General features: G+C 42.7%; 1 protein-coding gene across 2 annotated transcripts in view; it reads right to left on the bottom strand.

Moving 5' to 3' along the window:
* Window positions 1-1,479: 1,479 nt before the first annotated feature.
* kcnab1b (potassium voltage-gated channel subfamily A regulatory beta subunit 1b) overlaps window positions 1,480-15,803 on the bottom strand; it is a 40,041-nt gene continuing 25,717 nt past the window's right edge. For both annotated transcript variants that reach the window (XM_073491438.1, XM_073491439.1), the window contains exons 7-14: window positions 13,727-13,770; window positions 8,728-8,814; window positions 3,022-3,107; window positions 2,279-2,399; window positions 2,079-2,173; window positions 1,874-1,994; window positions 1,664-1,752; window positions 1,480-1,569 (exon numbers count right to left, since the gene is read on the bottom strand). In XM_073491438.1, coding sequence (XP_073347539.1) covers window positions 1,480-1,569; window positions 1,664-1,752; window positions 1,874-1,994; window positions 2,079-2,173; window positions 2,279-2,399; window positions 3,022-3,107; window positions 8,728-8,814; window positions 13,727-13,770 — 733 coding nt within the window. The remainder of the gene's footprint in view (window positions 1,570-1,663; window positions 1,753-1,873; window positions 1,995-2,078; window positions 2,174-2,278; window positions 2,400-3,021; window positions 3,108-8,727; window positions 8,815-13,726; window positions 13,771-15,803) is intronic.

Raw genomic sequence — 15,803 nt, 5'->3', positions numbered from 1 at the left:
CACGTTATTTTATTATAAAACAGGAAGACACAGACGAACCCCAACAGCAAACAGCAGTAACTACGTCAGAGTGTTTCAAGTCACAGGTTGTTTTTCTTATTACTGCGGTTTACACTTACAATAAGTCTACTCTAGCTTCATTTCAATTCGTAAGGGGCGAAAAATGAGAAGGCCTCTATAACATTAATAGAAAATTACTATGGGTTCTTAAAACATATCACATGGAGAATTATAAGCTCTTTATTTATATATACAAATCTGTTGAACAACACCAAAATACATGTTTGAACAGACAGAACGTAACGAAGATGGGAGAAGTTGGGTAAGTGTTAAGTAAGTGTATTCCAGGTGCAGTGACTGCAGGGGTCCATATGGTTTTATTTATTTTTTTTAACTGAGTCTCTTCATTAGCTACATGGCTTTGTTTTTAAAATCCAGAAGCTCCCCCCTCAGGAGGATCATCTCCCCAACTTCGACTCGACAAATGTTTTAAGCCACAACACAGACTGAAATTAAATGAATCAGACGTGATCGTTACTGACAGAAGGTCTGGCATAGTCCAAAACGAAAAGGGGCTGAAGGGGCATATCGGGAGAGTACACCGAGCTGTACTTTTGCATAAGTGAAAAAGAAAGAAAATACAACACGAGGGGGGATGAGAAGCTCATTCTGTCATAGCTGCTTAATAAGGAAAATATATAACAGTCAGTACAGATGTTTTGAAACCTATTTTAGTTTAACTTAGCTCTGCTGGTATTAGCGGCAACATTGTGAGCAGATTTTCAGTCCATCCAGTACTGACTCATCACGTCGACAGGTCAGCTCCAGCTGCATATCATCCAGTCTGCTGAGATGAGGCCAAATTAAACACATCATCAATGTTTTTTTCCTTCTTTTTTTTTTTTTTTTTTTTACATCACAAACATCTAGTAATGTAGATTTCTGTAACACTGGTTACCACATCTTTTCGTTCATGTATTTACTACACTGCCATGAGTTTATGTGTTAGTTCGTGGACAATTACAGGGAAACTCTTATAATCATATAATCATGATAGTTCACTAACTGGCCCATGCTTGTTTCAATCAGCTTGCGATTGATCTTGCAGTAAGTTATTTTTTCCATGATCTAATTTCCTGCTTATATAAATGTGTGGTTCAGCAGTGTCTGCACAGTTTTCTTTGAAGCGTCAGAGAATTTCACCCCAGAAATCACCTCGCTGAAACTGTTGTTCCGTCCAGTGGCCGGCTGCTATAGCTGTAGCATGCATGTTTTCGTCAAGTAGCTCACTTTACAATAATGAGTACTGGTTGATCTTCGTACGGACAAGGAGCCAAGCAGAGCACTTTTACACAGTCACACATACACAGTCATACGCGCACACAAGCAAAGTTGGGCACGCACTTGTGGTGCCATGGCTGTGAGAAGTGAGCTTTGATAAGCTTTTGTTGAGCATAGTTCACTAAAACAGGGTCCATCCTAATGGTGGTAGTCCTTTTTACTGTGAGGACGATTTCCCAGTATATGATCCACTTCTGTTGCAATGCCTGCTGTCATCTTTGGAATTACCTGTGGTGCGCACAAAGGAAAGAAAGAGCACACGATCAATGCTGTTTGAAGTAATCATTCAGAATTATTCAGGATGAGGTAATAGTCTTCGTACCTGTATGGCTCCCAGGTTCTCTGTTAGCTGGGTTGGATTGGAGGATCCAAGGAGCACTGAGCTCACTCCCTCGTTCCTCAAGCACCAGGCTAATGATCAGGGATAGGAAGAGTTTTTACAGTTGATATTGTGACATGAATGTATCAGACAGTATGTAAAGAAACCCGCTCAGACCTAAGAAGGTCTTAGGGTGTTCATGTCGTCCCTTACCTATGGCTAGCTGTGGCAAGGTACATCCGAGCTTCTCTGCGATATGAGCCAGTTCCTTTAGCTTGGCTTGCTGTTTCCTCCCATCCTCACTCATTATTTTGTCCTTCAACCACTGGTATGGCTGGAGGAGCAGCAAAACGATAGGCATCAAAATGATTACTTAAAATCACTAAGAGATGGTGGTCAAAAGAAATTTCACCTGTACCTTCATTGAGGCCCTGGAGGATTCTGGGACGCCGTTCTCGTACTTCCCAGTGATGATTCCACAGGCCAGAGGTGACCAAGAGACGACACCCACACCTGAGAGAGAATAATAACCACTGAGAAACAGGATAGAAAATCTCTCACAGCCCAGAATCTTTTCAAAAAAGCTCAACTTGAAGAGAAACTGATAAACAGACTTACCTATCTTATGGTAGAGCTCTGGCAGCTGAGTTTCCACTTTGTCCCTCTGGAAGAAGTGATACTCTGCCTGCTCACACACGGGTGGAATTAGATTAAACTGCCTGGCCACAGAGTACGCTTCCTAATTGGATGTGAAGAGGGAGTAAAAACAAAGAGGAGAAATGTTCATGAGACAAGGACACGCGTTCAAATAATCTATTTTTTATTGTCTTATCCCACTGCTACATGGACTTTTATGTTCTAACATACAGTATCAGCTCATTTTGGATTTCATGCCCCGACAAGGCAAAATAGGTAACTAAACAAAAGATCTACCGATCTAAACTATGTCATTATATCTGTCCACTATACTGTAACAGTCACTTTCAACTGCATTTTCTCATTTTCTGAAAGCATTCTGGGAGATGTTTGACTTTGTAATTGCTTTGTAGCGGCATATTAGACAGCAAATTAGTTTAGAAATGTGTTTCACTGCACTGAAAAAGTCCCCATAATCCGGCTTTAAAGACACGGGAGCTAAAACAGAGCATTTCAGACAGAGGGAGAATACAGTGTTTTCTGAGCAGTAAAGCATGTAAACCTGCTCTGGTAGTCCCCCAAAATAAAATGATGAACCTGAAAATGAGGATGATATGTCTCCTTTGAGGACTTCTTGGTATATTAAGCTTTCATTTTTGAGTCAAGTTGGTCTACTTCGCATGCTGCTTGTTACGAGATGCACAAAAATGTCGTCCATCACTCACCATGATCTCCATGGCGGACCACCGCGATGTGCCCCAGTACATGGACATGCCCTGGTTGATCACATGTGTCATTGCTCTCACTATCTCTGTAAACATAAAATATCAAAGAGCAGATATGCACATTGTCAATAATCAATCAGTGGATGGTGCTACAATTTCAACTTTTACATAACCTGCAGGAAGACAGTTTTTAAAACCACATGAATTAAGGTTGATTTGCTACATTACAGACGAGTTTAATTTTTTTATTAGAGAATAAAATAATTCTCATAAAAGACTTGAATGAAAAATGGCAAGATATTTAAAAAAGCCTTTGGTGATACTGGCACCTCCAGTAAAAGCAGTAGATGATGTTTGAAATGTATTCAGCCTCTTGTTTGCTTTTGAACTCATGTGTAAGCAGATATTCTTTTGGGGTCATATACGACATAATGTGGCCAAAACGCTGCAGGTGGTAAAAATGAAAAGAATCAGCCAACCTTGGCAGAACGTTGCTTGTGCAGAGGAACAAAACACGGCAATAGTTACGACTGTAGGGTCAGCCACAGTGGCCTCTAGTGGTTTGTGCATTGTGCCTGAGGATGAAGAAAGGAAGTAATGGTAGGTGGAATAGTGGATATCCAAATGTAATTTATTGAATTAATATTATCTCATAAAAACTGCTGTGAAGTTCTTTCTCAAAGCAGTTTTTAAACCAAGGACATGTCACATCAGGAGAGGAAATGGGGCAATTATTTTGAATGCGTTTCTGCTTAATGCTGTGTATAAACGCTCTAATTACTCCGGAAAACAACTGCAAGGTGATAAAGTAATTGATGTGATTTATTTGGTCTGTAATTGCTGGCTTTATTCTGTAGCTGCATTATTGAAACAGCAGATTCTGCAGACCAAATATGAAGTGGGGAAATGAGGGTGAAGAGATGAGACCACGGCGGAGTGTGATTAAAAAAGAGTGATTCCTTTTCATCAGCAGCTCTCTCTCTGGACCAAAATGTAGCTCAGTGAGAGACGGAGAGTAAGTGTGCGTGTGGGTGAAGCAGGTGCGAGGGTAGAGGAATAACAGTGCATCTGCTACCAACAGGGAGGCAGTGAGGGATTTGGAGGGATGTAAGGACGGATGGAAAAACTGTGAACCAAGTCGGAACCTTGGAGCAACACACGATTCATAAGAATTTGTGAATATATGAATAATCCACCTCCGTGCCAGAAGGGGAGGATGATAACTTGATTCACAGCAACAGCCGCGCTTACATACTGGACAGTCCTTACATTTCCACAAGGCCGCAGTGATTCATCACCTCCAACAACCGATGCCACGCTGAGCGTAGTGCTCAGGTGAGGTATCCAGCGTGCACCATCAACACCCCACTCACATAATAGCCCACTGCAGTTTTTCAAGGAGGATGATGTGGGTGAAGTTGTGGGCAGTTGCGCATGTGATGTGTGTATGTGTGAAGGCTTGAACTGTATTATTAAGCCCTTGAACCTATAAGATTGGTATACAATTTAAATAAGAAGATCAATTGCACTCTTGTATCTATACAGTAAACATGTAGCTACTGTACAGCCAGGACTAAGCCAGGTTAGCTTAGTTAAGCAGAAAAGCTGGAAAGTAATTTGTGATGAATAACCTCAATTGCTCCCTGCACAGACAGGCGGTTATATACAGTATGTGGGATTTACCGATGGGGTACTGAAGCTGTTAAATCCATCTGTGCTCTCTTCAAATCCACCAGACTACTTTGATAAAAACAGTAATTCTGCCTCGCAGAACATTGGAGTTGCAAGTCTACCACTGCCTCGATCAGACAGCTGATAAGAACCCGCTAAATGCGACCTCTCTCTACCTATCAGCGAGCCGGTCAGCGCTGCAGTGCGACCCCGGAGACCCCCAGGGCCCTCTCGGAGCTTTGCAAGCTGGCACCTTTTTTTTTGCCCGGCCTGCTTGGTCCGTGCTAAATATCATTTTAATGTGATACCTGTCGCATCTCCTGGGGTCACACAGGCAACACGTAACGTGTCATTTTTTTAGCTTTACAGGCGACGATAAGTGGATTTTGTTACCTTTAGACAGAGCTTTGCTTATGCTAAGCTAAGCTCACCGTAGCCTCATATTACAGACATGAGAGTGGTATTTATCTTCTTATCTCTCAGCAAGAACATGGAAAAGCCTCTTTCACAAAATGTCAAACTACTAAAAATCTTAGTTACGTTGCATGCTTGCCTGAAGATGCTGAAACACAACCATGTTGTTTAGTCATTTATGTTCTGTCTGTATTGTCATACTGTTTTGAACTAACTTACTTCACGTTTAATGTTTCATATTTTTATAGTTGAGTCAATTAACGTGTGAGAAATGTGGGTAAATTCCTGTGTGTGTGTGATAAATGCATGAGCTCGGTAACTGCCTGGCTGCTAGCCAATATCAGCCTGTCCTTGAGCAGCAGCAACACGCCACTGAGTCGGGAACATTTGGTCAACTCCAGCCAGCAGGTGTGACAGTGGCCTTCTGCAGAGCGCAGCATGCAGTGTGAAAGAAAGCATACACACTGATATCCATATCTGTTTAGGCAGGTGTCTGTGTGGATGTTTAGGTGTCTTTGTGAGAGTACAGGGAGGTGGTATTCACATTTGTTCTAAGCTAATGTTTATCCTCCTCATGCATACATGATATGGGCGGTGATCAATATATCACCCCGCAGGAGATCTTCAATGGTTTGATGAAGCTCTTTCTTATTTCTAGGGTCGTGGGAAAGAAGGTTGTGAATGTGCAGCCAAGAGGAAGCTAAGTACCTCGGTACTGAGTGGGTGTGATCACCCTGCATGCTGCTCTTTATTGCTGAACATTTGAGGAGAGAGGTGATATCCTGGCACTTCGTCCTGAGTGGATGGCTCTGTGTTTGTGTTCAGTATGCTGTGGCAGCACCATTTCATTTTCTCTCCAGTGAAAAACCCTTGGCTGGAGGGATTGTTATAAAGTCTATTTATTGCCGCCGTGACGGTTCTTTTTCCTCGGCCCGTGTATCCTATTCTTTACTCTGTCCGAGGGATTTTCATATTCAGCTGATTGAATGGATTCAATTTGCCGCCATATTGCTCTGTCAAATAGAAAAAATGATGCAGACGGACTGGACAGCAACATCGTGCCGAGACTTGGGCAGTTTTATTCTGCAGGCTATAGTGAGCCTATTAAAACAATGAGTTCACAATGGCACAGATGCTTCTCCTTGAGGCACCTACTCATCGTATTTGGTATAATGTGAGTCGTTTAGTTGCTACACTATTTGGCAACATGTGAGATGAAATTCCAGCTAATCCTTAAACCCCTTTCACACTGGACAAAAAACACAATAACGTCAGGCTTAAACAGTGAAGGGTACACTTGGCATTCATTCCCTAACACTGGTGGACTCCGGGGTGATGCACGGGGGAAGATTGCTTCACCTGGTGCCCCTCTGTTTGTAAAAACCTTGCAAAAGTGCCCTCTTGGATGCCCCTATGGTAGCTGAAACATAATAAAGTGCCCTTTAGGGTGCCCTTCCAGTGGAGAAGGCACTGGTCATAGTTATTTATCAGCTCGTTCTCTGATCTGCAGTGGGGATAACATTACATCCTGGTGGTCATTCTCGTTTTGCTATCAGGTGGTGCTTGGTGCCTTCATATTTTTCCATCTGGGTCCGTTCAAGCAGCACTCCAACGTTGTTCTGTCGACATTGAGTTTGAAAGAGCGACTGAAGCAAAGCATGTAAAACAGTAACCACCCCTCATATCCTCACTGGCCTCCATGCTGCTTTCTACTGACCCCTGTCTTCTGACGTGGTTGTGACGTTGATTGTGACATACCAGAGGAAAAAAAACCCAGAAAAGGCAAACATGTCTACCGGCAATGGGAAAGAAGTCAATCACCTATTTTTAGCAGATTTATCTGCGTCTAAAACCCCAGATACAAGCGCTTTTGGTGTTAAATTATACAAGTGTCAGCTGGAACAGTTAAGAGCAGTAGAGCAGAATGAAAGGGCAAGTCAGAGCCAAGAAGGAAGTTGGATATTTGTACACAAGTTGTGCCCGTCCATGCTGTTAGACTGGATACAAGCCAAAAGACGAAACAAATCAAGAACCAGTAGAGGAGGGGCAAAAAAGAGAAACACAGGGAGAAGGATGAGTGGATGGGAGAAGGAAAGCAGTGATGGTAACGAAGGCAGACTCTGCAGCCATGACATCACTTCTTTTGTCCCCAAGGGGACACGTGTTGTCTCACACAAAGTCTAAAGCAGTTAAAGTCACGAGGACAAAATACAAACACAAGTTACACACAGATGCATGCACAAACAAGTTAGTAAACACTCTTCTTTTTAATAAGACATTCAGAGTGGGTTATTTTGTGCACTGCATGATGCTGTTAATCCTGTTGGAAGTTCCAGCGAACATGTGGGCGTGTGGATCAATATCTTGATCTTGACATGTAAACTGAACCGCCGAAAGCCCACAGAGATGTAGAGGTCTCACTTTTTGCATGTTAGCACCGCTGCTTCATCACCCAGGGAAGCTATTAAGAAACGTCTGAGCGCTGATGTATGAGGATACACAGTTTTGCGTGAGTCTGTACATGCAGTCTTACTCTCTCAAGTTGTTAAAAGTGACTGACCCTCAACACAGTGATTTATGGCAGTGGCCTTGCTCCACTGTAATGAAGGATGAAGAAAACGTGCCCAATCTTTTACACTGATTAATGTCTGTGACTGGGTTGCAAAGCTGCTGAAAGCAAAACGCTATCTATCTTTATATTTGTCTGCGTCTGCTTTTCATCTTTGGCATCTCTCTGCGTTCAGTTTTTATCCTCCTGTCAGACTCTCGATCAATCATTCCATCAATCAGATTAGACTTCTCTGCAACAGCTGTCAATAGCGACATGGCTTTATCTGCAGAGACACGTTACTAGAAGGGTTTGACGGAGCTTGCCGCAGGGTCTGCCTGCCAGTCACCAGTACTACCAGTGACAGCACTGCCCCGGGAACGATAAGTATGACAGATTGGCCTCCCACAGTCTGCTGGCTCACTGGGGAGGAAGCATGGGGGGCAAAGGGGAGAGACTGGAAAATATTTTAGCGAGCCCAGCGAGACTCCATCCTTTCAGCCAAAAACGACCCATACTGTAGGACAGAAGAGGGACCCAAGTATCTGCGCCACAAGGGAGAAGTAATTGAGGAAGGAACTGGAACTATGTAAAAAGAAATAAATGGTGACATAAGGTAGATATGTGGAAAAGGAAGCACTAGAGTGTTGAAGGAATAGAGCGCACAGTGAGGCTTGTATCTAGTGAGACCAGCCCAAAAATACACCAGCTTCCCCCCCGGGGGGCCAGATAATCCTGTTTCTGAAGAACAGGGAGGGCTGGGTGCAGCTCGGAGACCCTGTGGAAACCGATGATCCCACAGAGACAGAAACAAAAAGACGGGGAGAGTGGTTGACTAAAAATAGAGGAAAAAAGATGAGGCAAGGTGGTCAGATTTCTTGTGTGTATTTCATCATATGTCAGAGGGAGACACACGCACTCGACCTCAAAGACAAGCCCCTTTGGCCAGAGGCAAAGGTCGGCAGTCCGGTGCAGGCAGCGGTCTTGTCAGTATTTCTCACCCTCTCATGTTACAGAACAACATGCATTGTCCCAACCCGAAGCCCCCTGGAGTCTGGTCAGAGGTCACTTACCCTCCATGGGTGTGTTGCTGTCTGGCCGGTTGGCAAAGACCACATCCACGTACTCAAGTTGCATCCTCTGGAGGGAGCCCTTTAAACCTTCGAGAAGAAGTTGAGAAAGATGTGGATTAATTTTGTTGTAGTGCTGTAGAACAGATGCATCTGTGTTACCAACCAGAGCATTAACAATAATCAATCAATGAACATTTCTTTATTTCCAACTGGACGGTTGGTTTAACACACCTCGAATAATGAAGCTAATCATAGCCCACATAAGCTCTGAGTATTATCCATCTACTCATAAATACCTCCACTAATACCAGTGGACCAAGGAGACTTATTAAAGTATCATTCAGACATGTTAGCAAGTAGAAAGTCTCGTCCCTTGACACCTTTGGACATGTACGCGTTGGCCTGGATCTGCAGAGGAAGAGTGATAATAACCTTGTGCGTGTGATTCCCTCCAATTCTCATTGCTATTTATTTAACACTGTCAGAAAAGACTTCACACTTAAATGGGATTGCTGGCAGCATGCTTAAGCCTGCAATAACACACTTTTAGGGGGCACTTTGGGGCAGCAGAAACCAGCTGGAAAACACAACATAATGAACTGTTCCCTATTTACCAGCAGGTACAGATTAACATTGGGATTCACTTGGAGTTGTGTGAGTCCAATATTAACTCTCCTTTTAGCTCTATTTTGGTCTCTACCAAAATATCCAGTTGTCAACCATGTCTGTCTGCAATCTGTAGTTGTTATTAGAGTGATGAGAGTGAACCAAACAATAAAATTGTCAGAAAAAAACAAAACAACTGCAATAGTAAGATAGTAATTCTCGGGGTCTGGATTTTTGGTGTTGTCATTTCCTGTTTTATTTTGTAGATTATAGCCTCTTGTGCCATGTGTTACTTTCCACTTCCTATCTTTGTCCTTCTCCGCCCTTTTTCTGTGTACACGTGTTTCGTTAGTTAATCAGTCCCTGTGTGTTTTTCCTCACTCTTTGTTCGTCATATTGTTTTGTAATTATAGCAATTTTAACTGAAAAAAAAAAAGCTCAGCATAACAGTGCACAAAAACAAGATATTAAACATGTGAACCATAAAATAAGGTTAAAAGGAAAACAGGGTGAATGTTCATAAACATGGCAAAGTGACAGTTGACCACATGTGACTCAAGGCCTGCCAGCTCAGTCTGGACTGCCACATCTTTGGATCCAGCTCGCCTCTGGGCCGTCATACTCAGCCCAACGTCCCTTGCAGGGATCGTGGTTAGGGAACTATTTCCAGACAACAAAATGCTGCATTATTTTCAAAGAACATACAACCTTTTACTGATATAACGTCTAATAATCAACTTTATAGTAATGTGCTCTTTCTGGAAATGTAATTAAAGTGATAATTGATTTAGTGCTCGTTTATGAAGCAGAAACATTAAATTACTGAAACCTTAATGGCTTATATTGGGCAAATTACTAAGCTGGAAGATATGGTTCAATAAGAATAAGCAGGACCTATTTCACAGCAGACATTTTGACTTGTCGTAGCAGGTGTAAGTAATGACATTAATTAAAGCTCCACTCCATCAAAATGTCCAAGTAAGGCACGACTGTGACCGCGCACAGCAGGAGCTGAGCACCTGATTGGAATTCGGCCATCGTTATGTAATAAATTACACCTATGTTTCTTATTATTACCATGTTAAAAAGTCATTTATGTTTGACTGAAACAAAAATTGGATACATCAGTCGCCTACAGAGTTTTTTCTCTTTCTGTTTAAATTAAAGGTTCTATTTATGAGGCTTTGAACATTAATAAAGTTTAACAGATTATTGGTGTTGTAATACAAACTTCTCTGTTCTTTGATAGCCAGGCTGGCCATGCGTGCATGTAAGTGCATGTGAGCTACGAGCCACAAGCTCCTAACGGGCTCCAGTTGGACTTGATGCCGGCTTTTCTGCGCAACAAACTTGATGGGTAAATGAATTTTAATCTGCAAATATTGCTTTCGCTAGATGCCACTGAATGTTGTATAAAACACGAGATAAATTACTTATGATACCTAATTACATTTAGTATCAGATACTTCTTACTTCTATTATAAATAATAGAGCTTTTCTGATTCATATCACTGTTATACCACTGTCAAAAGTACTGAACAGTAGTTTTACCCTTCAACACGGTTCACACGTAGTTTTCAGGACATAACTAGTCATATTTGACTCACACTGAGAATTTTAACAGGTCAAACAGAGACTTTAAGAACAATTTCAAGATTTATCAGTGTCAAGCTGAGTTCACACCACCACATCCTGGTAAGAAGATCTAAGTGGAAAAACTTCTGCACCGGTCTAATCTTTTATCCTTGTTACATAAATGAATACACTTTTGACAGGTGGTGAAGGAACCACACAACTCAAAGCTGAGAGGATGATGAAAAAGACGAAGACTCAGGAATAAGGTCAGGCTAATTTCTTTCTCTCTCGCTCAGCTTTCAGTATTGGTTGGAAGTGAAACACCAAAAACTGAAGGGAGGATAAGAGATGGCTACAAAGTATTGTGAGCAGATCAGTCCCCATTCGCGCACACAGAGAGAAGACCAGATGAAAGATGAAAAGTGAACACAGGAGTCTGTCACAAAGGAGGACAGCGGAGTAACAGAGAGACAAGGCAAAAGACACTCTTGCGCTCTTCAGCATGCATGGCAGATTAGTGCCAGAGGCTTCATCATCGCCCGCTAATCCCATCTGAGAGTTATGCTTTCCCCACCATCGTTGCAACCACTTATTCCTCCCTCTGTCATCTGCGCTCCAGCAACCCCAGAAACACCCATTACATGGATCCTAATCTGAGCCTGCACCGTCATCACGAGCAGTTTGCACTGTCTCGTGGATTAGCCTTAGTTTACTGGAGGGGAGTCTATTTTTGGAACTGAGAAAAGATGTTGAACAACAAAGCTGTCTGTGATGAATAATGCATTTAATTATGTGTTCTACGAAAGTCTCTTTGAAATAATAATATTGTCAAGGAATTTCTTTGTCCCGTGAGGAGAAGGGTAAACGCTCGCTGGTGGCTATTCAGGCACTTTAACATTTTTTTGCACTGTCACCCTAGAATTCCCCAGCGTTGAGCTCTGCTTTTGAGCATTTAAGCTGGGGTTAGTAAGATTGTAGAAACCAGCAACAGCAAGCTAAATTTTGAAAGTGTCCCACCAAAAAAAATTCCAATCTCCCTCCAGTCACTCATCCGAAACACATGCCTGACTACACTGCTCTCGCTAGCCGGCAGGGAGATGTGTTAGCGGCTAGTTTGCTACGTTTCACAAGTTCTCTTAGCTTTGTAGACTTATAACTACATTTATGAACAAGTCTTTTAAATGCCACGATCATATGAACATGAGTAAAATAGCTGTGTTGAACATACCTCAGTCCGAAAAGGCTACCCAGCACGACAGTTACTCCTCACTGTTGTAGCTGGGTGCTTTGTGCTAACGTTAGCCACTGAACTAAGCTGTTCTTGTTCTTTGGCTCTGGGGCTGTGTGCTTTGTGCTACTGAGTTAGCTAGCTGCTGAACGACAGGCTCAGTGGCCGTGTACTACGTCTCACTTACATGTTTCTCATACACATAGGGAAACAAGCGTCTGTGGCCTAACACGGTGGATAGGTTTTTTTGAGCGTTACAAACCCCGCAAAATCCAGAAGAGCCTCATGATTATATCACTGTATCCCTATTCAAGTTAGCCAGTTGTAAACCGTAAGTAAGCTGGCTCAGTCGGCAGAAGTCTCTATTGGGCACAACACGGAAGATTGGGTATTTTGGATTTATAAGAATGAACCAGGCGCCGCCTCCAATGCTGCATCCAGGTCTCATTTTATGTCCATGACTCACTGCTGTCAAGCTGGTATGTTAGCACTGGAAAATTTTGGCTTCCAAACTTCCATTCTTGTGTGACTAGCTTGCTAATAGCATTCACAATACCTAGCCCTGTGGAAGACTCCAGTCATGTGCAATAAGTTCACGAACAGAGTGCGAGAAGGCAGGCAGGTGCTTAGGTGGACCAACAGGTAGCCTGTCCAGTCTTTTCATCTGGGCCGGGATCTTTTTAATTTGTTAGAGCAAGTGATTTATTAATTGCTTTTGGGATGTTTTTCCGAATAGAACAAAAAAATCCCTCTACAGTAACTTACCAATAGCTTTCAGTTTTGACACCCCATCAAGCCCAGCGAATGTCCCTTAACCCATCAAATGACTCATTGACCAGCCCGTGGTGGGCAATAACACCAGTAGAAAGGATGCTGGTGTCAGCAGATGGTTGACTCGCCCAGTTAATGAGCCTTTGGTGACAGGTGCCACACCAGTGGAGACAGGGACATTTCACCTTTCTCTCACAGATGCTTCCTAAATTCTGGAGATGCGAGCTGCATTTAGCTAATTGGCAGTGACACCTCTCTTTCTGCTTTCTCCTCCTTTTTCATTCTCTGCCCTTATCCTTCAGCCCTTTTCTAAGCTCATTCCCCTTCTCTTGTTTGGGGGAGAAAGTTGCAGAGGCTGCGGTGAATGTTAATAATGTGGGAGAGAGCTGAGTCACTGCAGGAGGTGCATTGCGCTATGGACCGGATGGCGAGTTATTTGGGAATTGGGGTGGCTCAGGCCAATGGTTTGTGAATTGAGCGATGCCACAAGTCTTCAAAAAACAGGTTGTAAGAAGAAGCTTTTGAGGAAACTTGAAAGTTTGTAGTGCACTGATGTCTCTAAAAAAAGACACCTGTAAAGCTTTTACAACAGAATATACAAAACATCTGTCAAGGTTTGATGTACCATTGGCAAATACTACTTTCAAGCTTGGTGCACATGTTGAGCAAAATCAAAGGACGGAGAGAAAACACACAGACGAGGGAAGACTGAGGGGGGAGGAAAAGAGATAAAAGAGGGAGATTACAGGAGTGCAGCGGGGCTCGGTGTGATGGGGTGACGTGAAGGACAAAGCAGAGGAGAGGAAATCGACCTGTTACCTTCAATGATGTGTTTTCTGTTGAGGCCTCTCTCCGTCTCCGCTCTGCAATAGGAGGGAGAGAAGTGCATGTCAGGGGTGTCAACAACACATGCAAAACGCACACAATCATACGCAAGCACACATCTCTCAGGAATTGAAGCAGATCATTAGAAATGCCAAACAAGCGCCTGCATAACAAATTACCAACAAATCACTGAAGAGCAGTACACCCACTCCAGGCTCCGCAGTGTGCCTGCAGCTATGGAACAAACTGTGCGGTGTGTCTGTGCAGTGGACAAACACAAGGCTTGCTGTCATTGTCTGTCCTGTTTACTATCTGACAACGACCTCCCGGTTAGTGAAAATCTATCGAGGCAAAAACTGGAGAATCACTCGGTTGATTACAAAACCTTTAGATTCGGGGCTGGAGTGTAACTATGTACAATTACTCAAGTAGCATACTACCTCATGTGTCATGTGTTGCTTTCCACTTCCTGTCTTGTCTTTTCCTGCTGTTTTACTGCGTACACCTGCGTTTCATTTGTTCATCAGGCCTTGTGTATTCAAGTCTGTCTTTTTCCTTCACGTTTAACATTTAACTCGTTTTTTTTTTCTCCTTGTTGCCTTTTTGGTGCTTGAATTTTTTTTTATCTATGAACCTCAGATGTCATTATGAAAGCACGCTTTTTGTTACTTACCAGGCTGTCTCATTGCTTTTGGATCCTCACTGTTTTGTTATATATACTATAACATTGTGCTTTTTCTAAAGTAAAGTTTTGAATGCAGGACTTTTATTACCTTCGCCAAGGAGGTTTTGTTTTCTTTGTTTGTTGGTTTGTCAGCAGGATTACACAAAAACTACTGAACAGAGACACTGGAGTGCCCTTCTAGACTGTAATATAGTGGGTTTTTGTGGTATTTTTTACATTTACTTGAACCTGCATTCATTGATTAACACAAAATGAGTCCACCTTGTGAAGTTGTTATGGCAAATGCGTGAGCAAACAATTGCCAATTGAGCAACATTAGCATTCTCTCCTACAAATGCGTTGGGGTTAGTCCAATATTCACTTTTAGCTCTGTTTTTGGTCTCCACCACCACCTGAGGGAAATATCTGGCTCGGTAGCTGCTAAATGCTCCACTATGTTAACTCCTGAGTCATAACTTGTGTACAGTGGGTTTATTACAAATGGATTGGCTAGAGTCAAAAAAAACAAGTCACCAAAAGAGTGAAGTCGTGGGCCGTCAAACCAAAACACCTGCCTGCTGTGCTTCAGTGTTTTGTAAGTAGCCTCGCCTGTGTTGTACTCAGTCACTTTGAGATGTCTGCATTTTCCTTTTCCACTTTATTCCGTTCTTTTCTCTTCTCTTCCTCTTCTATGTTTGCTCAGTTGCCTGCTATTTGTCTAGTCCGCGCTTCATTACACACTTTCTCTTTCTATCTCTGTCGTTCCTGTGGCGTTCTAGCTTGCTTAAGGTTATAATAATGTTTTACAAACACACACTGTCCGTCTTCCATACTGTCATGTCTTCTTACCTTTTGTGCATGAAGGTAAGGAAGTGCAGAGGATATTAATGTGTATAAATATCTAGTGCATATTTAGATGATGAGATGCTTGACAGGCTCCTCAGGCACTCTCAAAGCTTGATCAGCAGGGGGTTAAGCAGTTGTTCTCTAAATCCAAATGCCGTGGAGACCGTAGATTTGGTACCTTGACGATAGTCTGAGGGGATGAGCTTAAATTAAATTTACACAATCGCGCCAGGGTCCTACTCCACTGATCTACATCATACTCAAAGGGAGAGCCAGAGGAAAATGTTGGATGTACTTCCACTTCCCTCAGTACAAAACTGAAGACGTTTAGAAACAGAGATGATGTGACTAATGCAGATTGAGAGCAGAATAGTTCAGCATGACAGAAGAAACAGATATGACTCTTGGCAGTATGGCAAGAAGGCTGAGGAAGAGTATGAAAGGGAAGCACGAGGGGGTGAGAACATGGCCATGTTTGTCTTTTGTTGAGTGTCTCCTACATGTCTGTGTGCCTGCAGGTTTCCCAAAATGTTTGATCCAATGTCACGCTCTGTAGCTGGA

Source organism: Pagrus major, chromosome 21, assembly GCF_040436345.1.
Source record: "Pagrus major chromosome 21, Pma_NU_1.0".
Lineage (NCBI taxonomy): Eukaryota > Metazoa > Chordata > Actinopteri > Spariformes > Sparidae > Pagrus > Pagrus major.
This window is presented reverse-complemented; position numbering and strand designations above follow the sequence as displayed.